The sequence below is a fragment of the Hypomesus nipponensis genome, chromosome 18, assembly GCF_054491055.1.
Source record: "Hypomesus nipponensis isolate SF chromosome 18, ASM5449105v1, whole genome shotgun sequence".
NCBI classification, from domain to species: domain Eukaryota; kingdom Metazoa; phylum Chordata; class Actinopteri; order Osmeriformes; family Osmeridae; genus Hypomesus; species Hypomesus nipponensis.
This window is the reverse complement of record NC_140378.1, coordinates 6,230,122-6,255,947: the sequence shown is the minus strand read 5'-3', so window position 1 is coordinate 6,255,947 and position 25,826 is coordinate 6,230,122. Positions and strand designations below refer to the sequence as shown.

Below are 25,826 nucleotides of genomic sequence, written 5' to 3'. Positions count from 1 at the left end.
TCACGTTCCATCCTGTCTCGTTCCGGCCAATGGGCTTCTTTCGGAATGAGCTAGAAGCTTAATGGCTGTTCATATGGGTAACGTGTTCAGACTACCTTACTGTAATGCACTCTGGTCTGCTCATGCACACATGGAAAATACCAAAGTGAAACAGCAGGTCTGTTTATTTAGCATGTTTATTTCAGCAAGTGTGTTCTGTTTGTACAAGTCAGTCTCCAGAGCATCTGACCACATCTATGAACATGGCATGCGGTATTATCTAAGCCTGCTCTGGAGTCAACACACACACCTGGTGAACACACACCTACAGCAGTAACGAGAGATGATCACTATGTATAAATATCACTATTGTACAGCGCAGTACACGTGCTGTCCTCTACCTCCCAGAACCAGTCTGCTGAGAGGACAGGGTCCCAGAGATGGCTCTGGGGACATGAAGGCATGATCACATGATCACATACACAAGGTTCTTCTACTGCATGAGGGGGTTGACCACTGGCTGGACTGGCTGCTGGCAGCAGAGCAGCAACCTCACTACTGGCAGACTGCTACTGGAACACAGCTTGCTGTCTCGTGTCCTCTCTGCTAGCAGACGCTCTGACTGGAGGCCTGAGGGCCGTCTGATGGGCTGCTGGTCCGACTCCTGTAAAAGCACGGGAACACCACTACCAAGGAGAGGCTAGGGAGGCAACGTGAGCTAAATGCTAGCAGAGGGCTCAGGGTCTCAGCCTCTACAAATGGTTGTAGATGCGGACACACGATGTGATGTCATGGTCTGTAAATGTAGGGACAAGAAATGAGGTCATTCTTTGTAAATGAGGCAGGATGTCATTGGAGAAGTGCGGAGGAGGGTGTTTTGACGTTGGTCATGGTTTGTACATCTGATGGTTCCCCCCCGCAGCACTGGGAGTCATGTTGGGGCCGCCTCCTGATTGGACGTCTACGAAGCCCAACCTCTGCCTCCTCTTCCTCTGCTCCGTCATCTGCAGGAAACACAAAGTCCAACTGTCACATGACCATATCAGGAAGACTATGTATCTATTTGCTGAGCTTGGATAGATAATCCCTTTATAGTGGCTGGCCTACTGTAGGGATTATAATCTTATCGTGTAATACGGTAACCCTCAGTGCCCCTTCAAACAGAGGTAGGTGAGGTCGGTGTGCAGTAGGGCGACCAGGAAGTGAGTCTGACCTGTTCCTTGAGCTCTGTGAGCTGTCCGGTAAGCTGCAGGACCACCCTCATGGTGGACGTCAGTCTGTCCTGCAGGTTCCTCATCTCGTTCTGCTCCCCATCCTGGTCCGTCACCACCAGAGACATGGCCTGCATCCGAGGGAACCAGTCCAGGTTCTTACTCTGAGAACAGGAGAACAGGGAACACTCTGTAGCAACTTATGGAACCATCATGAGTTCTCCTCAGACCACGGCTAACTCCAGTTCGTTCTGTCTACAAGTTCAGAGCGGGTTCAAGAACTTCCAACATGGATACCACGATCATGATGGACCAGTACTGGTGCCACTATGCCTCTATCCAGCGTCCTGCCCTGCCTAACTCACCTTGATCATGAGGGCCACGTAGCTCTCAGGCCCGGTGTAGTCGGTCTTGTTCTTCTCCCTGACCAGGACGATGAAGTACAGGTAGTTCCAGATGTTGTGCTCCAGTTTGATGTGCTCCTCAAACGACACAGTTTTGTTGTCAAACTTGTCCCTCTCCAGACCTGGAGGAGGGGTGCAGGGCATCAGAACACCCTCGCACACACACATACACAAGCGCGCGCACACACACACACACTTCCAGCACTCACCGCAGATGAAGCAGGTGGTTTTGAGGATCTCTTCCTTCTTCTGTTTCTCACTCCTCAGATCCGCAAAAGTATCGATAATGACACCAAAAATGAGGTTGAGGACAATGATGATGACAATGAAATAGAACAGCAGGTCGTAGATCACACGGGCAGCAAACAAAGGCTCCTGTTCAGGAAAGGGAATTGAACCATTTTAAAATATAGGCCCAGTGTAGGACTGGTCAGTCCTTTGTAAGGTTGGCTTTCTGATTGGTTAGTCTTCAGTTTATGAATGTGGTCTATATTAGGGTGTGTACGTGTGTGTGTGTGTGTGTGTACGCACGTTCTTGGAGGGCTTCCGCAGGACGTCCCCCACCCCTCCCCCGTTGCGGAGGCCGTGGTTCATCACGGTAACGATGCACATCAGCAGAGTGTCGCACGCTCGCTCTGAAGTGGGCTCTTCTGCAAGGAACCACAATCAGACACACACACACACACACACACACACACACTGGAAACCTCTCCCTGCAGTACTTTACCAGACGCTCAGCCAGGAGAAACCATCCTGGCTGAGGTTCACTGCCAGCTCTCCTGTCCCTTCCTCTCACCTTCAGCTACATCCTCCGAGGTGCAACTGACTCCGTCTGCCGTGCACGACGACAGGAAGTCCTTGGACGCCTCTGATTGGCCAGGATCTACACACGAGAGGCAGTCAAACAACACACATCACAGTCCCTATTCCCCCACACGTCATTCATTTGGGTCCCCTCCGGTTCACTCTGGTATAAAGCCCTGTAAAGCTTCTTCTCCGCGGGGTCGCTACCTGCTGCCAGCTGCAGGAGGGGGTCGACCTCCATGATGAAGTCGTTCTTGAGGCAGAGGAAGCCCACGATGGAGAAGAGGTAGACCAGGATGAGGGCCAGCAGGGCTGTCAGCAGGATGGAGCGCCCGTTACGGGTCACGCTCTTAATCACGTTGAACAGAGTCTCCTCCCGGTAGATCAGGTCAAACAACTACCACACACACACACAAATATACACACACACAGCAACTAAATAAATGTGTAGCACTTAAAAAATAGTGTGTGTGCATGTTATGGCATGTGTGAGTGTGATGGTGTGTGTGTGTGTGTGTGGTGGTGTGTGTGTGTGATGGTGTGTGTGTGTGTGGTGGTGTGTGTGTGTAATGGTGTGTGTGTGTGGTGTGTGTGTGTGTGTGTGTGATGGTGTGTGTGTGTGTTCGGTGTCTGAGTGTGATGGTGTGTGTATGTGAGTGTGATGGTGTGTGTGGTGTGTGTGGTGTGGTGTGGTGTGGTAGTGTGAGTGTGAGTGTGATGGTGTGTGTGTGTGAGTGTGATGGTGTGTGTGTGTGGTGGTGTGTGATGGTGTGGTGGTGTGTGTGTGGTGGTGTGTGATGGTGTGTGTGAGTGTGTGTGTGGTGTGTGTACCAGGATGCTGTAGAAGAGCTCGTGGACACACAGTCCCAAAGTGCTGGTCAGGACGTAGGCCAGGTGATACAGGAACTCCACGTCCATTACCATAGCACGGTACCCCATAATAAACGTGCCGTTGTTGCCAACAAAGCTCACCACAAACACTATTTTATTGATGAGCTACAGAGACAAACAGAGGCAAGTCACACACATGCACACACACACACACACAATGAAAGGTATTAGAAAGAGAGGTATTCTCGTCTGGTTCTGAATGCTGTCCACTTGATCCATGGAGCCTTACATTGAGCGTGCCCAGTACGATGAGGGTGGGGCCGATGCCAAAGTAGTAGATGGACCTGATGATGAGGGCTACGGACAGGGGCCGCAGGCCGTAGCGCTGCGAGAACAGACCCATGATGGACAGGCCAGCAAAGCCCCAGAACAGCATAGACAGCATGGAGTCATCTATCGCTCCTGAGAAGAGAGGAGAGGAGAGGTGAGGAGAGGAGAGGTGAGAAGAGGAGGGCGACACGGTGACATCACAGTGGTGGGACGTCACACGGCTGATCTGACTTGTCGTCTGTCTCCTTCTTAGCAGGCCCACACCCACACACACACACGGTAAAACAAACACAAACACACACTCCCTCGCCCCTACCTTGCCCAGAGTCGTAGGGGTAGAAGAAGGCGATGATGAGGTTGATGAAGACGGCCAGGTTGAAGGAGATGGAGCCCCACAGAGTCATCCTCCTGGAGAACCAGTACAGCACCGGCATGCCTGTCACACACACACACACACACACACACACACACACACACACACTGTAGACCCTGTATATTCCCCACACACGGTACACAGACACCCCCCCCAGGTCCGGCCCCGCCTTACTGCGAAGCTTCTTCTGCCACTCCATCTCGTTGTGCAGGAAGGAGGCCTGCTGGAAGAAGTGAGTGACCTTGCTGCCCTGCTCGTCCTGCTCCGTGGTGTTGAACACCCGGAACTTGGACTCCTCCGTCAGGAACTCGCAGATGGGATGAATCGGGAACACGATCTGCTCCATGCTGCGGTCGTCACGCACAATCTGGCATGGAGACAGACAGAGAGAGAGAGACACGGAGAGAGAAAGACACACAGAGAGAGAGAGAGAGGAGGAGGGAGACGGTGGAAGCCAAACAGGTGTTTAGGATCACCAGTGTGATACGATGGCTGGGCTACTGCAGCAGGGCTGTGGAGGCGTGGTTGTGCGGCGAGGGACCTCGATCTGAGACGTGTGCTGCTCGTAGAACTCCAGAGGGTCCTGCTCCTCGCTCTCAGCCGGAGCCGTCGACTTCAGCATCTGAGACAGCGGGCGGTTGTTCAGGTTGAGCTGTGGGAGGAGCCACGTTAGAACATTCTAGCAACACAACACAACACAAAGCTTCTCACATCAGAAGAACACACCGTACACACATAGTAGATAAAAAGTAGACAAATATAGAGGCACGCACAGGGATAGAGATAGAAGGTGGATAAAGAGATATACATAGATAGAGGGATAGAGAGACATAGAGAGAGAGTGAGATATGAGAAAGAGACATATGGATAGAAATGTAGCTAGACAGACACTGACCATAGAGGAGATCCCATCTTCTCCCTCTTCCTTGGTTCTCTTAGGAGGCTTCAGCAAGTTCAGTAGATTCTTGTTGTGTCTGGCAAGCTGAGACAGGCAAACACGCACAAACAAACAGTGTAAACACGTCTCAGATAGACGATCATGGCATTCCAGGGAGACCAGGGAGACCAGGCAGGGCGTTACCTGAAGACCCAGGATGTAGATGTTGTGTCCCACCTCCCGCGGAGACACTTCGCCGCCCTCACACTCACTCTCCTGCTGGTACGCCTTCTTTATCACCTCCACCTGCACATCACCATCAACAACACCGCTTACACCCTGCACTCAGAATGCCTATAACGGTCGTTTCAGACTTGTTTGGAGTTGAAATCTGACAAACAGATGGAGGATAGACGGGGAGAGTGGGAGAGGGGGACGGATTGATGGAAGAAGGGGAGTGTTTTTGATGAAGGGAGGCATTGTGGCTGACCAGCTCCCGGGGTCGGAGATTAACCAGGATCCTCTCTGCGTTCTCGCTGTCGTGGCGACTCTCCATCAAAGCCAACAGCAGCTTGGAGGCGTTGTCCTGGAAACCGATGGCAAAAAGACGTGGATACGTTTTAAAGCAGTCGTGCAGTCACGTGATGGAAGTACAGTATGCGGGAGGAGAGCTAAGCCCGGGGCTGTAGGAGCACTAAGTGTGTATGGTAGACCACCACTTCTAAAACGTATCATAGTGTGGTGTACATAGAGAACATAGGGAACATGAGAAGGAACCTTGAGCTGCAGCACCATCTCCATCTGGTACCGACACAGAGGGCTGATGTCATTCAGGATCAGAGCGGTGATGATGTCAATACCGTTGGACTCGTGGGTCACAATGCAAGTCTGAAACACAGATACCAACAGAGACCTGAATGGATTTTGCACAGACCTCCACAGACAGTCAGGCTTCAACACACTAGAACTGTGACTGGATTCATCCATCTTCCCTCAACATGAGAACTGGGAACTACTCTGTGATCGTCTATCTGACCTGGTTCTCCTGGCAGGGCCCCTGGCAGTACTCTGTGAGCGTCTCCAGGGTCTGGGTGATGAGGTCCACATTGCCCTCGTTGATGTAGAGCCCCAGCAGGCCCAGCCCCCCCGTGGTGCTGCCACACATGATATCCAGGAACTGCAGCGTCTCACACACCAGGTTGTAGTTGTTCTTGTTGTTCTGGCAGCGCAGGAAGTTCTGGACAGGAGAGAGGGAATTAACGACCAAAGGAAATGGCAGCAAAGCGGGAGTGGACCTGTTAAGGAAGTCTGGAGGTCCTTTTCTCCTTCACAGCGGTGTGTTTGTGTGCGTACCTGCAGGTCCTGGTTGTGATTCTCACAGAGCAGCTGTAGGAAGCGGAGGATGGGCTTCATGATCAACACAGCCGGGCCCATCTCTGTCTCAGGCTCCCTCTGCTCCGGGGCGGCCAGGGCGGGGACCACCACTGGGGCGATGGAGGGCCCGGCGCTCAGGATAGGTAAGCCCCCTGCTCAGAGAACCAACCACAAGCTTGTGAACATGTATCATCTCTCTGACCCATGGGCCCAATCCCCACTAACCTGCTCTCGTTGATGTAATGGCCCCGGCCTCCTCACCTGTCTCAGCGCCCCCCTCGTTGGCCTTGTTGCTCATCTCCCCCACGTTGACCGACACGGTGGCCTTGATGTCCTGCTGGGCCTCCTTCATGCGCTCGTTTAGAACCTTGAAGAACTTCTCGGACTTGTTGTCGCCCATCATCAGCTTGTAGAAGGAGTTCTGGAGGAGACAGATCACTGCTTACCCCCTGACACACACCCCTCCTCTCAGCCCTAACACACATGACCAGTGGGTACTGTGTGTGTGTGTTTAGGGAGAGCGTGTCACTCTGTGTCAATGTGTGTGTGTGTGTGTGTGTTATGTACCTGTATTTCAGTGTTTCCTCCCTCCAGGAGACAGATGGCTAGCTGGATGCTCTCCTGGAAGATCTTGTCGTTCTTGGTGCTCATCACCAGGTCAGTGAACAGCTTGGTCCCTCCTTCTCTGTCCAGACGACACTGCACAGCAGCGACGGCAGCCCAGTCCCTCTCCTGCTCCCACCCTACACACACACACAAACACACACAGTAAACACCGGGCACGTTTGTGTGATAAGGCCATGTTTAGTACTCGGGGGCCTGCAGTACGTACCTACAGCCCCTAGCTCTGCCAGGTCGGTCTTGGGGCTGTTCTTCTTGTTGGGGAACAGATAGTTCTGAAGCAACACTCTCCTCAGTGCTATACCCTGAGAGGAGAGGCACATGCACAGTTAACACACCAGCCAGCCACCTAGGCAGAAATCCAGCCTGGCAGCCAGCCAGCCAACCAGCCAGCCAGCCAGCCAGCTAGCCAGCCATATCTGGTCCTCACCTTCTCATCAAAGTCCAGGGTTCTGATCAGCATCTCCTGGAGAGTCCTGAGGACCTTGATACACAGCTTCTCCTCTGAGCTCATTAGAGCCTTGGTGTGCTGGATCAACCTGACAAAACACACACGGGTCACAGAAATGTAAACTTTTAGTGAATTCCATCTGGTATGTTCCTGGATCCCCCCCCGACCCTCTCTGTCCTACTTGGAGATGAAGCCTCCTGATTCGCAGCGCTGCCGGGCGTCTGTCCCCTCCAGGAACAGCAGCTCTGGTTGGTGCAGCACGTCCACCAGCACCGACAGCTCCGCATCCACCAGGGGCTTCAGACGCTCCTCCAGGGTGTTGATGATGTCCTGGACACGCCAACACACCAGGACAACGTTACAACAATGCTACAGCAACACTACAGCAACGCTACAGCAACGCTACAGCAACAACCACAGTGGGAGAGATCAAGAGGATGACAGGAGTAAATAAATATAAAACAGTAAATTATATTTATTTATTTAACCTTTATTTCTTTAAGGAAGAATCCATTGAGAACATGTTTTCCTAACGATGGCCTGAGGAATATACAACCAGGCGCATAGCCAGTAATGGGCCAGGGCGGCACTGACCCGCCCACATTACTCACTGGCCCGCCCAGGCAAGTTTGATCAAAATACATTTTTAGTATTCAAATGTATTTAAGAAAATATATTAATATAAACCTGATTTACTGTTGATGTGTGATGGTGTGTGTGTTTAATTTGTTTTCCGAATAAAATGGAACTGTTGAAGCACGTTGTAAGAAGCCTCCGGAACATAATTGGTTGCTATGGTTGCTAGGGGTTCCGACAGGAAGACTCTCTGAGCGGCCTTTAGCCAGCTAACATTGCTAGCTGCTTTTTGGCCAATGTATTAACATCACCACAAAAACTACAGGCCCACTCACTTTTGCACTGGCCCGCCCAAAATACAATTTCTGCCTACGCCACTGTATACAACCAACAGTAATTGACCAGATGTGACCCCCCCCCCCCACCTGTAGTTTTTCGATGATGTTCTTGTAGTCCCAGGGGTTGTTGGGCGCGGCAGGGCGGGAGGAGCGGGAGGAGCTCTTGTAGTTGGGGTTGGAGCGGGACATGGAGTTCAGAGCACTGAGGCTCAACATGCTGCTGATCTGGGCCTCCAGGTCCAGGGGCCGAGAGATGGAACGGCTCTTAGCTACACACACACACACACACACACAGGATGATGTGGTTACAGTAGAATGTACTCTGTTACTGCTGTATGATGTAGCTACAGAAGGATGTGATGCAGCTGTAGTCGTGTCTGGCTGCAGTGTGATGCAGCTGCAGTCGCGTCTGGCTGCAGTGTGATGCAGCTGCAGTCGCGTCTGGCTGCAGTGTGACTTGGCTGAGGGACCTCAGACCTGTCAGGTGCAGGGTGCGTATGCAGGCCTCCACCAGGCCGCGGTGCTGCTGCTGCAGCCAGGGACAGTCCAGCAGGCGCATGCTGGACTGGAGCAGCTGGGTGACGATGGTGTGGTGGGTCTGGGGACAGGGAGGGAGGGAGGACAGGTCAGCCTAGCTGGATGGACGACTCGCTTCACGTTTGTTCCGTGTCCCCTCGCCTCCCCCCCCCCATACCTGGAGCGAGGTGCTGTTCTCAGAGAAGGGCGAGCTGAAGAAGGCGTTGATGGTGTCGAAGACCACGTTGATGATGTACTTCTCCAGGATGGGGTCCGTCAGACGCTTCTCACGCTTGTTACACACCTGGAGAGGACAAGGGGAGGGGGAAGGAGAGAGGACAAGGGGAGGGGGGAGGGGGGAGGAGAGAGGACAAGGGGAGGGGGGAAGGAGAGAGGACAAGGGGAGGGGGGAGGGGGGAGGGGGGAGGAGAGAGGACAAGGGGAGGGGGGAGGAGAGAGGACAAGGGGAGGGGGAAAGGAGAGAGGACAGAGGACAAGGGGAAGGGGGAAGGACAGAGATGGGAGAGAGGAATGAGGGGGTGGAACTATGAACAGACCCAACCTGGTCATGTCCACAGTACCAGACCTACCCGGGCCATGTCCACAGTGAAGTCCTCAAACAGATTCCAGATGTGGTTGCTGGTGTAGATCTCCTTCATCTCCACCTCAGTGTCGACATAGCAGTGGTTCACAAAGTTCACATAAGCCACCTTCACCTGGGGGACCAGTAGGAGGAGACGAAATATCAGCATCACAAATCAAGTGAATGAAGGATTAAGATGAGTCAAAAGGCTCCTCCTTCTCCTCGGTGCTTGCCTCTGTGATGCAGTCCTCATGGGTGACCACCCTAACCACGTCCTCTAGGGGCAGCAGAGAGGTGCACTTGATCTCTGTGTAGACGTTCTTGCCCTCGGCGCAGGCAGCCAGCAGCTCCACCAGGGAGATGTGGTACCTCAGAGGGCTGCTCTCCCCCACGCCCTCCCTGGCCTCGGCCATCAGATCCAACATGGTGGCAAATGACGCCTTGTCATTGTAGAACACCACCACGTCCTCCCCTGCGTTGGTCAACTGGAGGCAGACGTGGCCCGTGGTTAGTAACAGGGAGACGGAGAGGTGGGTGTGGGTGTGTGTGTGTGCAGGTGTGTCTTTGTGTGTCTGTGTGTGCAGTTGTGTGTCTGTGTGCATGTGTGTGTGTCTGTGTGCAGGTGTGTGTGTGTGTCTGTGTGTGTGTGGGTGTGCAGGTGTGTGTGTGTGCAGGTATGTGTGTGTGTGTCTGTGTGTGTGCAGGTGTGTGTGTGTGTGTAGGTGTGTGTTTACGTCTGTGTGTGCAGGTGTGTGTGTAGGTGTGTGTTTACGTCTGTGTGTGCAGGTGTGTGTCTGTGTGTGTGTGTGTGCGTGTGCCGATTCTCTCACCTCAGTCATGATCATGTCCTGACACTTCTTGACGTACTTGCCCTCGGCCTTGATGATGGTGTGCAGGAAGTTGAGGTACTGCACGTGGCGGCCGTGTGAGGCCAGGCAGTGGATGAAGTGCTGCAGCACCACCTCGCTGATCTCCGTGCACAGCTGGTAGTTGTTCTCGAAGATCTGCTGGACCGTCTCCGCCTCTAGGAGCTGGTGAGAGGAAGACTGGGAGTTAGAGACGGGTGGAGAGAAAGGAGAAAGGGAGGGAGAGAGAAAGGAGAAAGGGAGAGAGAGAGAGGCGGAGAGGGTTTCTGAGGAGAGAGAGGGTAGAGGGACAGAGGAGGCTGACCCCTGGGTTGAGGAAGAGGTTGAGGTTCTTGTGGAGCAGCGCCTGGTTCTCCTGGTTCCCCTTGCAGAACTTCTGCAGGAACAGGTGGGTGTACTTGATGATTTCCAGCATCTTGCTGTCGTTCTGCAGACGTACACAGAGAGAGAGGAGGGGTTACCTTCCCTCACCAGTGTCCATGCATGTGATGCACGTGGTTGTGTGTGTGTGTGTGTGTGTGTGTGTGTGTGTGTGTGTTGCGCTCACCTTATCGTAGGAGACCTGCAGCAGGTCCAGCATGACCTTGTGAGCCCCCATGTTCTTCAGCAGCCTCTGCTGCTTTTTCCACACCCCAGAACTACACATCTTATTGAGGCGTTCCAGGATCTGACAGGAACATGACATCCCCACAGAGTGTATGAGTATGCAAGGCCAAACACACTTACTTAGACGCCATACTTCTACGACTATGACTCATCAGCCTTGCATATGTGGGACAGCATCATTTATTATTATTATGATACAGCGAAAGGATAGAGAGAGAGAGAAAGAGTGAGAGAGTGATGGATGAGGCGGCTGGAGTACAGAGGAATGAGAGAGAGTGAGAGAGAGAGAAAGAGAGAGAGGATCAGAGAGATAGTGAGGGAGAAAGAGAGAGAGAGGATCAGAGAGAGTGAGGGAGAGGAGAGAGAAAGCAAGCTGACCTCTTTGACCTTCTGGTAGTTCTCGTTACTCTTATCCTTCTTGGGGGTCGAGTCATCTGACGCCGTCTGGGGAAAGAGAGACATCAGTCAGCATCTTGGGGGATGCAGGGACACCTGTCTGCCTGCCTGTCTGTCTCTCTGCCTGCCTTTCTGTCTGCCCGCCTGTCTAGCCGTCTGTCTAGGGCTCCACCTGTCTCACCTCTACCTTGTCCTTCTTGCCGTCCCCTCCCCCCGAGCTGTTCTTCTTCTCCACCCACAGCTCAGACTTCTCCACCATGGTCCTCAGGAGGTCCAGGTTGCTCTTGATCAGCTTGTAGCTGTCCACGTCCTGGGCCGAGATCAGCAGCTGCACCTGTTAGCCGGGCGAGTCGAGGGGAATGTGTTGAGTTTTTTCCAGATGTATTTTTGGGTGACATTTCTGCCTCTGTCATTTTTTTAAGAGACAGTATAGTCTGACATCAAAATCATGAGAGAAAGACAGAATTACTGATGGACATTTTCTCTTGTCTCCTTGTGTGTGTGTGTGTGTGTGTGTGTGTTGCGACCTACCTGTTTGAAGGTGTGTAGGACCTCCTGCCTCTGGCTGAAGTGTTTGAAGAGCAGCTGCAGCGCTCCAGACACCAGGGGAGGGTAGTCGTGCATGGTCAGGTGGATCAACACCCTCAGGAACATCCTGCCGCCCTCGTCGTCCACCTCCAGGATGCTGTTGCCCTTCCTGACACACAGAGGGCCACACGGTGACCAGGAGGCCCCGGGGAACGTGTGGAAGATGTGGGGCGGAGAGCGTGAACCTACCCTACACCAAACATGGCCTCCGCTTGCTCCCCGATCTGCTGGAGGTTGATGGAGGCTGCGAAAGGACAAAAAGATGTGATGTCATTTAGGACCACCCACAGCACCCCTCCATTTGAGTGTGTGTGTGTGGACTACCTGCTTGCTCCATGGCAGTGGTGGCATCTGCGTCGGACATGGGGTACACGTCCACAAACTCCTTCTTGAAGACGGAGAGAAGGAAGGAGAGGCGGTAGTCCAGTCTGACGTTCAAGATGAACTGGAGGGGGGAGGGAGGGTGGAGATTACGGATGGAAGTCGAAGGGTCCTCTGGTTTGTCTGTGCCGCAAACCGATTGGACGATACCTGCAGGATCTCGAGAATCTTGAGCTTGGTGTCCATGACGGTGACATCCATCTTGTCGATGCTGTCCTTGGTGCGCAACCCCCCCTCCAGACCCGCAAGGGCTTGGCCCACTCCAAACATGGACTGCTTCCTGCTTAAGACCATGGTGGACATGATCTGACCCATGCCATGGATGGAGCGCTTCATGTTCTTAACTGGACGACAAATGGATGCAAGAATGAAGGTTCGAACTTGCTCTCTGTCGGCCTGACTGCCTAACCATCCGTCTGCTTGCCTGCCTTTATGCCTGTTTGGCTGACTGTCTGTCTGCGTGTGACCTGTCTGCCTGCCACCTGCCTGTCTGTCTGCCAGCCTGTCTGCCTGTCTGTCTGTCTGCCTGCCCTTCAGTCTGTCTGTCTGTCTGTCTGTCTGTCTGTCTGTCTGTCTGCCTGCCCTTCAGTCTGTCTGTCTGCCTGCCTGCCTGCCTGCCTGCCTGCCTGCCTGTCTGCCTGTCTGTCTGTCTGTCTGTCTGTCTGTCTGTCTGCCTGCCCTTCAGTCTGTCTGTCTGTCTGTCTGTCTGCCTGCCCTTCAGTCTGTCTGTCTGCCTGTCTGCCTGTCTGCCTGTCTGCCTGCCTGTCTGTCTGTCTGTCTGTCTGTCTGTCTGTCTGTCTGCCTGCCCTTCAGTCTGTCTGTCTGCCTGCCTGCCTGCCCTTCAGTCTGTCTGCCTGTCTGTCTGTCTGTCTGTCTGTCTGTCTGTCTGTCTGTCTGTCTGCCTGTCTATCTATCTATCTATCTATCTGTCTGTCTGTCTGTCTGTCTGTCTGTCTGTCTGTCTGCCTGCCCTTCAGTCTGTCTGTCTCGACAGCCTCACCTCCAGCCTCGTCTTGGAACATGGCTCCCCCGGTGAGTCCGGGGCTGGGGACACAGTCGATGATGCCCAGCAGGGTCCTGGTGAGGCGCAGCAGCTCAAAGAAGCTGTAGAAGCCAAAATAGATGAGGTGTCTGGCCAGACTCACCACCTGCAGGGGGCGACAGCGTGTCAGTCAGTCTGGGAACCTTACCCGTGTGTGTGCGTGTGTCAGTGTGTGGGTGCACGCTAGGGTTTCTGTGTGTGTGCGTGCACCTCGAAGGTGAGCTTGTTCTTCTCCTGGTCGTGGAAGGGCAGCTCGTCGTTGAGGACGTTGTTGAGGTACTCCTCCATGAAGACCATGGTGTTGGCAAACTTGTTCTTCTTGTTGTCCCGAGAGTCGTCCATGTTCGAGTCATAACTGAGAAGACAGACAGAGCATTCAGTCGGATAACAAACCCCTATTCATGGAAGAACTCGCTCTGGCATTCTCTACTGTTGTGGTCATCAGTCAGCGGCGTGGGGTATTCAGCGGTCGTACTCTTTGATGGTGATGGAGGTGGGGATCTCGGCCCAGAGGCGGGCGAACTTGACTGGGGTGACGAGCTCCTGGGGGTCGCGGTCCACGTGCGCGTGCAGCATGAGGCGGCAGAAGGAGGCGCGGAGGTCAAAGGGCAGCGTCTCGTCCATCATGCACAGGAAGATGAGCTCCACGTCTAGCTGCTTGGAGATCTCATCAATGGCCAGGTACTGGCGGTCCAGACACATCCTGGCATAGAGCTTCAACTGGTACCTGTACACACACACACACACACCACACACAGACACGTATAAATATACGGTATATATAGTAGGGATGGGAAGATTCACCGGTTCGCATTGGTGCATCGGCATAAAAGCTCACGATGCGATGGCCCGTATCAAACAAGTGTGCACCGGATACAATGTGGGAGGAATCGCGATGCATCGTTTCTAACATCTTTGCATCGGTATAATCCGATGTATTTATATAGAATCGTGTGTATTCGAACACCTTTAGTATTTAGAAATGTGACCAATAATTTTATATGTAGATAGATTCCTCCTCTTTAAGTGTTTCTTAAGCGCACTCTCATCTCCACTGCTGTCAGTGGCCGATTCTCGTCAAGTCTCTCGGCCAAGTTTCCCACCAGTTGGAGGCGTGTTCGGGCATGTGTTATTATGTTGGAGGAAGAGTTACATGTTTCTAGGAATTTCAATAAATCCAAGGTTTGGCAACACTTCGGATTTTCCAAGAAAGATGGGAAATTTGACAAGACCCATGCAATTGGCAAGATGTGTCGTGCTGCTATAAAGTACACAGGCCACACGGCTAATGTAGGTAGTCACCTGAAGAGGCTACATGGTATTTGTGTGGAGACGTCTGCCTCCCCCTTGGATTCAGCTATGGCTACAGTCAGTGGCTAGCTCCACTGGTACCCCTAGCAAGAATAGGAAGCTATTCTCCGAGAAACCAATCCCTGTTGTGTACGACAAAGTAAGACGAGAGATACAGTAGCTGAGTCAATGAGAAAAACCTTAAATAGGACGTATGAGTTCAATTTTGTGTGTGAGGTGTTATGACAGTGTTTACAGCAGCTTGTGCCAGTAATAGTTTAGAGAACTCACATTTAGAGAACTCATACAACAGGAAAGAAGGACTGGTTTAAGGGAAGGTCCAGGCCTGATTTTATTTGATCTTTTGTCAGAGACTTTGTTTAATCTGTGAAGTAAAACGTTCACTTTTTTAGTTAATTTATGATTTTCTGTCTGACAAAGAATAAATCATTATGTACCATATTAAATTGCATAGCATCATATTGTTTTGCATCGCACTGCATCGCAATAGGGGTGAATCGTATCGTATCACATTAGTAGTTGCTTTAATGTATCAGATCGTTGGCAGTGCATCGAGATGTGTATCGCATCGTCATCAGTGATGGAGATGCACATCCCTACGATATAGACACACACACACACATAGGTAAGGTTATGTGTGTGTAATAAAGTCAGGTGGGTGTACACACACTTAAACATACACTCACGATAAGACAAGAATGACGATAAGTGTGTGCCCACCTATAGTAGGTGAGGACGTTCTCGTCGTGGGCGTTGCCCTGGCGCGCCTCCTGTGCCAGCTGTCTGATGCTCTTCTCCTGACGCTCGTTGGTCTTGTCCGTCCACACCAGCCACACCTCGTCGTCCTCCGAGAACTCATCCAGCGCTAGGTACTCTCCTCCACCATGAGGCAGGTCCTTAGGGACACGCCGCCTGCACACACACACACACACACGGGTTGGAAGGACTTATATGTGTGTGTGTGAGTGTGTGTGTGTGTGGACAGGCAGCACTACTCACTCAGTCTTAATGAGGATGTCCTGGTTCCGGGGGTCCAACACACACTTACAGATCAGCTCCTGAGTGACTGGGATGGCCACGTTGTTGGACACGCACAGGTCTGACAGGTAGTCCAGGAACCTGCACGGCAGCACACACACAAACACACACAAACACACACAAAACCACACAAACACACACAAACACACAAAGCTGTTCAGATGAACCCACCAGTCGTAAAACAGGACAATAAACAGGAGCAAGTTCTGGGAAAGAAGCTGTCACTGGCTTCTCTCTCATTTTCTCGCTCTCACCACCTAGCCTCGTAAGGGCTCTCCCTCCCTGCCAGCCTCCCTCCCTGCCAGCCTCCCTTCCTCCCAGCCTCCCTTCCTCCCAGCCTCCCTCCCTCCCAGCCTCCCTCCCTCCCTGCCAGCCTCCCTCCCTCCCTGCCAGCCTCCCTCCCTCCCAGCCTCCCTTCCTCCCAGCCTCCCTCCCTCCCAGCCTCCCTCCCTGCCAGCCTCCCTCCCAGCCTCCCTCCCAGCCTCCCTCCCAGCCTCCCTTCCTTCCAGCCTCCCTCCCTCCCAGCCTCCCTCCCAGCCTCCCTTCCTCCCAGCCTCCCTCCCTCCCAGCCTCCCTCCCTGCCAGCCTCCCTCCCTCCCAGCCTCCCTCCCTCCCTGCCTACCTGGGCTCCCTGTTCTTGCGGACCAGGCTGACGAAGGTCTCCACCTCAGTCTTGGTGATGTGCTTCTCCAGCAGCTTGCGGTTGTTGTGCAGGAGAGCAGTGATGGTGTCCTCGGCCAGGATGTCATACCCAATCTGGCTCTGCATCACCCCAAACTGCTTGGCTATGTGCTCCTGGAGGTGGAGGGGGGCGCAAAGGGGACACAGGGAAAGGATGGAGAGGGAAGGGATCGTTTGTCTGCCAGGCAACACATTCTCCAGGAGTTATGACTTCCAGGGGCAGCACCGAGTGCTGCTGTGGCGCTGTTTGATGATGTCACGACTGGGTCACCTGGTTTTTGCGGTAGTCCTCCTGGGAGTGTCGGAGGACCCGGTAGCACAGACGGAACATGTACTGGTAGGGGGCGTTCTTCTGGTCACTCAGCTCCTCCAGTCGCAGCAGAGGGCCCTCCCCCCCTTTATCGTTGAACGGAGCCTTGATGATTCCAAACACCTGCGGACAAACACAGAGACGCGCTATCCCACAGGATGTTCTAGAGGATGTGCTAGAGTGAATGAGCCGGGAGTAGATGTTGTGTACACTTGCACTTAGAGATTCATGTTGTTTAATTGTAACTCGCTTAACTACATGCTCTTATGGTTCTTCCCTTTGGCACTTGTTTTTTGGTTGTACACAATGTGTGCTTCTTGCGTCTGCTAAATGAATACATGTCAATGTAAAATGTGTCAGTGCTTGTGGTTCCGACCTGTTTGAGGATGTTCTGTTCCCTCATGAGTTTCTGTCTCTCTCTGTTGGCTTTGGTCATCACCACTTCAAGGACGGGCTGCCCACTGCTGGTCTGGTCCACCACGAAGAACACCAGGTCTTCCAGCAGCTTGATGGCAAACCTGGCGGTCGTACACACACACACATAATCGCACACACTTCGGTCACACCTGGAGCACACCAAAGACCGAGCAGGGTTTTAAAGGTCAACAGATCTCTACTATCGTGGTTGTTGACCCTGACCCTTTAACCCTAACCGTGGCCCCTCAGATGAACCCCTGACCCCATACCGGCGGTCGTTCTGGCTGATGAAGCCCTCGTTGAAGCGGTCGACCACGGTGCCCAGCATGAAGCTGGCGTCGTTGGCAAAGTCCAGGTCTCGGATCTCCATGACGGGCACAGACACGATGGCAAACGCCTCCTTGTCCTCTTTGGTGGGGCAGGTGCCCAGCTGGGACACACACACACACACACACACAGTACAGCTGTGACCAAGCTGCTGACAGACTGACGCTGGCAGTGTGTCAGTAGAGTGTAGAGGACAGTACCATGAGTCGTATGGGTCTCTCTTCATCTATGTCAATGGGAACGTTGGTGCTCTGGATCCAGGTGTTGGTGCAGAGGTGTCTCAGACGCACGTACGAGTTACTGACACACACACACAGACACACACAGACAGACAGACAGACAGACAGACAGACAGACAGACACACACACACACACACACACACACACACACACAGACACACACAGACAGACAGACAGACAGACAGACAGACACACAGACAGACACAAAAACAAAAGCAAAGACAGGCAGACATGTTAACAGACAGACAGGTAGAGACAACTTGAAATCAAAAGACAGGAGTTGTATGCTCTCTACACAGCATTGTGTTGGTGTGGAGGGTGGTACCGTGGTACGGAGGAGTCAGTCTTCTGCAGGGTGGTGGGGTCCAGCTCAAACAGAGAGGCAATGTCGCTCCCGTGAGGCACGGCAACCAACTTGTACTTGATCCTCTCCCCCAGACTGCGCTTGTTGGCACGGCTACTGTCAATCTGAATGGGGGTCAGGGATCGAACATACACACACACACACAATATTAGCAACACCAACTGTCCAGTGTGCTGAATCAGAGGCAGTCAGCCTGGTTGTGTGTCGACTCACAGTTGCAGGGATCTCAGGTTCGTCTCCTTTATAGCCTGGGTTCTCCTGCACACATCAGTACAACACATCAACCCACTGTCCTCACAGTTATTGATTGATTGATTAATGAACTAATTGATTGACTAATTCAAAAGCAGTCAGGAGGTCAGCATTGTTACCTCAGCAGCTAGGTAATGTCCGGTGGCCATGTGTTTGAAACGGTACAGACTATTCCAATGTCCCGCCCCTCCTCGACAGGGGTCATGATGAACAACCTGAGGAACCAATCACAGAGTCAGAAAAGCTGTTTGTGACAGTCCATCCCACAATTCTTGTGCTAGGGCGTGTTAGGAAGCACGCGTGTGTCACTGACCTCGATCTCCCAGAGAGCGTTGGAGCTGGTGGCGGAGGTGGCGGACTGGCGCAGCGTGGTGCGCAGGAACACATGCAGCTTGGTCTTATACTCGTCACACGTCAGGAACTTCTCCTGCTCTGCATGGAACAGCCTCACCACATCCCCCTGGAACACACACACACACAGTCAGAAGAACTGGGGATGATGGTGGGGATGATCATGAAGATGGTAGTGATGGTGACGATGGTGGTGGTGGGTGTGTGGATAAATAACAGTGCAGACTCACTCCCTTTAGAAGTTCATCTTTGTGGTCACTGAACATCATGAACAGGTTGATCTTCCAACTGGTGTTTCCATTGACAGAGTTGACCTGGAGACAGAAAGAGAGAGAGAGAGAGAGAGAGAGAGAGAGAGAGAGAGAGAGAGAGAGAGACAGACAGGTCAGACCCGGAGAGAGAGAGAGAACGACAAGCAGCAAGACATCCAGACTGGTGACAGAGATGTATAGCGAGGACAAGAATCTCTGCAGCAGAGCGTGTGTTGTGTGTGTGTGCTGCCTCCCTCACCTCCTTGCAGCCAGGGTGGTCTGTCAGCTCGTAGCTGCTGGCGTGGAGAGGCTGGCCTGCGTTGACAGGGTTCAGCACCACCTTGTCCCCCACCACCACCTGCAGCAGGGACAGGGACCGTGTTGGGGATGGCTCCAAAACATGGGAAATGTGGAGAACTGTTTGTGTGTGTGTGTTATTGTCCATGTGTGTTAGTGCACATGTGAGTCTGCAGTGTGTGTGTGTTACATTGTCTCCGTTGGCGCGGAGCTTCCAGAAGGGCTGGATGAAGACCCAGGAGCCCTCGTTCCCCGTGCCGTCCAGTGTGACCCGCATGGCGTTCTTCTCCAGCAGCGCCGGCAGCCGCTTGTTCACCGTCAGGTACTTGTTACTCTTCATGTGCAGCAACTGGCAGGACGCACAACACACACGCGCACACAGTCACACACAGCCATGTTCCCATTCACACACTGAGTTACACATGGATAGATCAATGAAGAGTCACACTCACCACACTGGCTCACTCACGACACACACACACACACACACACACACACACACACACACATACATACTGGACAGAGTCAGGGGGATGTGTGTATTGTATGAGTCAGCCAGTTCCCAGGGAGAGAAGCCCCACCTAGAGAATCTCCCAGAGCCCAGCACCAGCCTGGGGAGTATTTGACTCCAGATAACAGCCCTGCACGGTCAATATTGACACCAGGTAAAGCTCATTAGATTGTGTGTGTACATGTGTGATCGGGGGAATTATTATTTCCACATCAGACTAAACATGTGTTTGGGTGAGTGTGTATCTGGAGGTGTTGGGGTGAGTGTGTATCTGTAGTGGAGGTGGTTAGGGTGAGTGTGTATCTGTAGTGGAGGTGGTTAGGGTGAGTGTGTATCTGTAGTGGAGGTGGTTGGGTGAGTGTGTATCTGGAGGTGGTTGGGTGAGTGTGTATCTGTAGTGGAGGTGGTTGGGTGAGTGTGTATCTGGAGGTGGTTGGGTGAGTGTGTATCTGTAGTGGAGGTGGTTGGGTGAGTGTGTATCTGTAGTGGAGGTGGTTGGGTGAGTGTGTATCTGGAGGTGTTGGGGTGAGTGTGTATCTGTAGTGGAGGTGGTTGGGTGAGTGTGTATCTGTAGTGGAGGTGGTTAGGTGAGTGCGTATCTGTAGTGGAGGTGGTTGGGTGAGCAGACCTGCATGACCATGCCGTACTTGACAACGTCTCCATGGACCTTCTTATTCTCAGTCTCGTTCTGCTTCTGCTCCAGGTTAGAGGCATGCTGCACGCACACACACACACACACACACAAACATAAATACCTTCACTTGTCACACTGTAATTAAGTTTCCATCTTAATTTCAGTACATTAATATGATGGAAACTGCGGTTGCTTTGTCAAACTAGCACTGTCACTTTATAACCTTTATTCAAATAGATGGAACCAATCCTAATTGACAGTGATAGTGAACCCAAGGGTACCTGGAGTTTCTGTAGCAACACCACATCAGCTATCTTGTCCTTCTCATGTTTGGCCTGCTTGGCCTTCCAGAACTGCTTCTGGGCAGAGTAGCGGTTCATAGGGCACACCTTGAACAGACAATCTGGAGGGAGACAGAAGAGGGTGTGAGTCCGCAATGGACCTTCACAGGTAGTTGAGAGTCTCTCGTCAATATTGACTTGGGGTGGGAGGTGGGGGTGTTTGTTGGTGTACGTGTGTCTGTTTGACATGAAGGGCAAACATAATTTCCATATATAGTATGTCTCAAAAGGGATGTCAACAGGGACAGACATGACAATAGGGAAGCATGAAGCTCTTGATTAAAACTGTCCATTGTGTGGTTACTGGGAAATAATCAAATCATTCAGTCCGGAGAACAACAGAAATGCAGACATGGCACACACACATAACCTGGACCTGCGTGATCTTGATATCACTTAACACACGAATGAGGAACTTACAGTACAAGCTGCGAGGCACAGCAACATACATGCTGTAGTTTTATGAATCGTGGGAACAAGATGGACCATCAGGGGTGACATCCTGACAGGTTTAATACACTTGACACAGTTAGTGAGAAGTGTGTGTCCAGGGGCCTTAACCTTTGGTGGAAAACTTCAAACTTCACTCATTAGCTAGTTCCATGGGATATTTATGACATTTATATTTATTTAAGATCCTCTGATCTGAAATACCAGATGTTGTATAAGTGTGTCACTCCAGCAGTGCGTGCCTGTGTGTGTGTGTGTGTGTGTGTGTGTGTGTGTGTGTGTGTGTGTGTGTGTGTGTGACATATATAGATGTCAGATGCCCAGGCACCAAGGAGACCTGGCTCCACCAGCTGATTTTCCACTGGCTGTCTCCCAGGGGTCTGACAGCTCCCATCCTCCATCTCCATATGACCTGCTACTGAGGACACACACACAGACACACACACACACACACACACACACACACCTCTGAACTTCTTGGGAGGGTTGTCCAGGTCCCCAGCTGCAGGCTCCACCACACATCGGTCGTCCACCAGCCTGAGGAGAAACACGTAAAGAAGATCACTGGCACCGCCTCGACAGCGCCTCGACACTCAACAGGTTCACAATAAATACAATATAACACTACATCAAATACATTTGCCCATTTTGCATTCGAAATTGGGTTATTTTGCTGTCGACATCATGTCCATCATAGACACACAGACGACTCCACAACGGACTGTCAGGAGAGCAGGATCCGTCATGGTGCAGGGTAGCCTAGGCAATGTAGGGATCAGTGACTCACTCAAGGGCCAGTGTTGAAACTGTATGCAGAGTACTGTACAGAGTGAGCATAGAGTGTGCTGAGTGGGTTACTGCTGTTCTTTGACAATGTATAATAAAGAGATATATATGACACAAACGCATGCCTTTCTAATGTATTTATGGCTCCATATTTGTCTGGATGACGGAGCGCAACCTGCCTAGCGACAGGTCTGCTAGTCAGAGCGTGTCCCGGTCTCTCTGTGGAAGATCCACCAGTAGGCTGTCTGAAAGGCTCGACTAATCCTCCCTCTTCAACGGCTGCCTGTCTTCCACAGTCCTGCCACACCATAAGTCAGTGCTCCTCTGGTTAGTGTCTGCTGCCTCCTATATCCTCATTGAATGACAGGGACCCCCGCCCCCCTTTATTGTCACCTAATACCCCGCCCTATCTCCAGGCTAACTAGAGGGTGGGGAGGGATCTGGGCAGGCTTACAGCAGCCAAGCACAACACATGAGCACCTGGTCTTTGATTTGTTTACTATTTGCATCAGATAGCATGGATGGGTCCAGACACGAGCACAGACACACACACACATGGACACAGACACACACACACATGGACACACACACATGGACACAGACACACACACACACACATGGACACACACACACATGGACACAGACACACACACACACTCGTAACAACAGATTTCCTACTGAGCCGCTCAAGGACCATCAAATGAATTCACCCACTACAGAGATCCTTTCATGTTGTGAAACCCTGCAGGACAACAGTGTCTTTTTTCGCAGCGTGTCCATGATGAGTGTGCCATCATCGACCTGTCTGAAAGAAAAAGAGAAATAGAGAGGGCCTGACCGCAACGAGGAAGTAAGCTTGGCTTGTCTTAGTTCCATCTACTAGTTCTACAGCTCCCCATGGTAACAGCATATTGGCAGGGCAGGAGGGTTTGGTCAAGGAGTGACTGGAAAAGGAGGGGCTGGATGTAACATGGGCCCAAGGAGACTTAGACTAGGAGCGGCCGTACAATGCGTTAAGTGTTCAGGAAGGTGAGTGTTGAGGAGGGTGAGTGTTCTGGATAGTTTAGTGACACCAGCAAGGTGAACATGTAGCGCATTCCTGCATGTGAGTCATGCCCCAGGTGGGCTGAATAAAACACCTTTCTGCCTGGGGGAGGGGGGGTGAGAAGGTAGGGGTTTAGGGGGGCTGGTTGCTCTGTGATTGGTCATCTTGTGTTAGACCTCTTAAGTAGAATCTGGGCTCTCGGAGGAAACAAAAACAGCCAATCAGGGGCTTTTGTCAGAGTCGGCCAGGTATGTGACTCTGCATAGATCTGGGACAGCTTTCGGATTGGTACATCTTAACACACAAACCTACAGTACATACACATACCATCAACACCCCCCACCCCCACACACACACGCCCACAAGCAGGTACTGTCAAAACTGTGTCTAGTTTGAGAAACGTGTAATTTTACAAGACCTCCCTGTGTCCCTTTATTGTTGGACATCTCTCTCCTGCAGGCAGACAGACAGACAGACAGACAGACAGGCAGACAGGCAGACAGGCAGACAGGCAGACAGGCAGACAGGCAGGCAGGCAGGCAGGCAGGCAGGCAGGCAGGCAGGCAGGCAGGCAGGCAGGCAGGCAGGCAGGCAGGCAGGCAGGCAGGCAGGACTGCGTAGTTAGACAGTCATACCTGGAAAGCTGTGTGCAGCATACTAGGATTTGCCTGCATGGAAAAGAGTCCACCGAGCCACTCTGGCTGTGATTCCAGGGCCCTGCTCTTGGAGGCCTTGTTCCAGAGCCTGCCGCAGCCCCAGAGGAGCAGGACTCCTTCTGCCAGAATGGCCCAGGACTAGAGACACTTCTCTGGATGTGTGCTGTGGTAGAGGCACCCGTCTACACCAGGACAGACATGTGGTCCATACAAGGCCAGCTGAGGTGAGGCGCAGGTCCCTATCAGACTACGACAACTGTCAATCGGAACTTAATCGGCCCTAGTCCAGTAAGGACCAACACAATGTGCCCACCAACACAATAATACCACACAGACACATGCACACAATATTGTTGAGGCCAGAGCTATGCAGTAGGGTAGACCACAGGAAGCAGCGAGAACAGAGTGACAGCAGCACCAGCCCTCCACTGGAAATCTACACACACCACCATGGCTCCACTTCCTTGCATACAGTGCACAAACACACACACACACACTTGCACACACACACACTCACACACACAACCACCACTATCACAGGAACGAGGATGGGTATGTGTACTGTATGTGTGAAAAAAAGAGCAAAAAAGAGAGACAGACAGAGCTTGATAGTGTGTCAAGTATGGCCAACTGTAGAGTATATGAAGAATAACAGCACAACCTCTCCAGTAATGGTGTCCTTTCACATCTCTGTCTCCTGATGCGAAGTCATTGCAGGGATTGCAATATTGCTCTAATGGTAGCTGCAAGTAGGAACTCTCATTTATGGTCCCAAGTAATCAGTACGTGTTTATTGTCTGTTTGCACAGAAGAGCCATACAACACAACCGTTACGCTAACCAAGAAAGCACAGCTCTGGCAAATATCATATAAGTTGTTATGGTGGTAGACAGAAAACCCAGCTAGAAAGACGGGCGGGACGAGTCCTGACCGGTGCTGACAAACTGGTCAGATGCTGCAAACCCGTTAAACGAACCCCAATTATGAACTTACCCCAGAGTACTGATGAAGCCGTTGACAGAGCCCTCGGCATACAGGGAAACTATATCCCCGATGTGCAGAAAGCTGGACATAGAATCTGACATCTTCGGTGCCTTTCCTGTTTCCAAAAGCAACTGAAAAAACTAACTTTCTCCCGAAGTGTCCCTTCCTCTTCACTGAGAGCCGAACTCCTTGGAGCTCCGTGCGCTGCTCTTCCTGGCCAGGAGAACGTGCGCTACGGAGCCACTAACCTCATTCGAAAACAAGATTTGGTGTGCGTATGAACAAATGATACATTTGAACTGTGTTGTAGCTTTACATTAAATATTCCTAAATTAAGTGCAGAATGAGCTGTGCGTCGGTCGAATGAGACAGAGTAAGGTAGAGAAAGTGCCTCTCTGTCAACGTAGTATTCATGTTGACATAGTTGGCACCTGAAGACGGCAGTGGAACCAGGAAGTACAGTTGACAACTCCTGAGACGGAGCACAAGTATACTGGCCTGATAGCATTCACAAACCCCTTATCGACATGCCCCCTCCCTCGGAAATAAAGTAGAAGTTCTTAGAAGTTATTCACTGTAGAGTAGACAGACTCTCACTAGTTAGCAACCGAAACAACTTATTTCACTTTACACTGACCTTTAATTTACCTTTTCACATTTCATACACAGTCTGTATGAAATATCTGCACTTTTGTATATGTATGTATAACTTTGTAAAGGTTGTGTGTGTGAGCAAGAAATAGAGAGAAGGGCAGAGACTGGAATTATTCAATAGTTTAGTCAATTGTGTGGATCCTTTACTATTTGTTTGTGTTGTCTAGAGTCTTCCCACTTACATTTAGCAGACGCTCGCAAGAGCGACTTACAGTAAGTACAGGGATATTCCCCCGAGGCAAGTAGGGTGAAGTGCCTTGCCCAAGGACACAACGTCATTTGGCACAGCCGGGAATTGAACTAGTGACCTTCAGAATACTGGCCCGATTCCCTAACCGCTCAGCCACCTGACTACTTCATGGATTGCAAGATCTTCTGTAAAACCGTTGCATAGACCCAAGGTATGCTTTACATTTAAGTTTACACAAGAGGGGAAATGTCTTCCTCGCACTGTCATTAAACTGTGACAGCTTTTTAACAAGCTGTGTAGCTGCACATGACGTGTGAGTAAGTGTGGTTGGCGGGTGTGTGTCTGTGTGTGTGTGTGTGTGTGTGTGTGTGTGTGTGTGTGTGTGTCTGTGTGTGTGTGTGTGTGTGTAACATGTGTGTTGTGTCAGGTCATATTCAGCTTGAGGCATAGCTGGACTTCCTGCCTCAGTTTTGGGTTAGCTGAGTCAGACGAGCTCTCTTGCACTCCAACTTTCTCTCCCCTCTATTGCACCATAACAAGCTGTATGAAGTTCAGACAGGGCTGGACTTCCACAGTCCACTGGGTGCTT

At 51.8% G+C, this 25,826-nt stretch overlaps 1 protein-coding gene across 3 annotated transcripts; it reads right to left on the bottom strand.

Moving 5' to 3' along the window:
* Positions 1–158: 158 nt before the first annotated feature.
* On the bottom strand, positions 159–24,843 carry itpr3 (inositol 1,4,5-trisphosphate receptor, type 3). 3 transcript variants are annotated; one of them, XM_084679740.1, is made up of 58 exons: positions 24,403–24,843; positions 21,389–21,459; positions 20,413–20,534; positions 20,126–20,212; positions 19,177–19,335; positions 18,949–19,047; positions 18,669–18,752; positions 18,401–18,547; positions 18,207–18,302; positions 18,049–18,093; positions 17,797–17,939; positions 17,432–17,531; positions 17,174–17,334; positions 16,864–17,005; positions 16,449–16,610; positions 16,119–16,291; positions 15,458–15,577; positions 15,179–15,370; positions 13,623–13,874; positions 13,358–13,502; positions 13,106–13,253; positions 12,256–12,449; positions 12,049–12,169; positions 11,914–11,968; positions 11,668–11,833; positions 11,318–11,470; positions 11,119–11,184; positions 10,682–10,801; positions 10,439–10,561; positions 10,099–10,299; positions 9,502–9,753; positions 9,276–9,401; positions 8,864–8,989; positions 8,647–8,767; positions 8,257–8,438; positions 7,437–7,585; positions 7,235–7,343; positions 7,016–7,109; positions 6,751–6,926; positions 6,445–6,604; positions 6,163–6,335; positions 5,846–6,046; positions 5,587–5,697; positions 5,300–5,395; positions 5,014–5,115; positions 4,828–4,914; positions 4,474–4,584; positions 4,107–4,299; positions 3,876–3,995; positions 3,519–3,691; positions 3,230–3,394; positions 2,606–2,795; positions 2,391–2,477; positions 2,126–2,244; positions 1,804–1,969; positions 1,556–1,716; positions 1,193–1,354; positions 159–983 (listed from the first exon to the last, which is right to left on the bottom strand). In XM_084679740.1, the coding sequence occupies exons 1-58, from the start codon at positions 24,492–24,494 to the stop codon at positions 867–869; spliced, it is 7,968 nt and encodes a 2,655-aa protein (XP_084535866.1). In that variant the 5' UTR covers positions 24,495–24,843; the 3' UTR covers positions 159–866. The 3 variants fall into 3 exon arrangements, with proteins under 3 accessions (XP_084535866.1, XP_084535867.1, XP_084535868.1); XM_084679741.1 differs by having other exon boundaries at positions 2,126–2,241; XM_084679742.1 differs by having other exon boundaries at positions 11,324–11,470.
* Between the last annotated feature and the right edge of the window lie 983 nt (positions 24,844–25,826).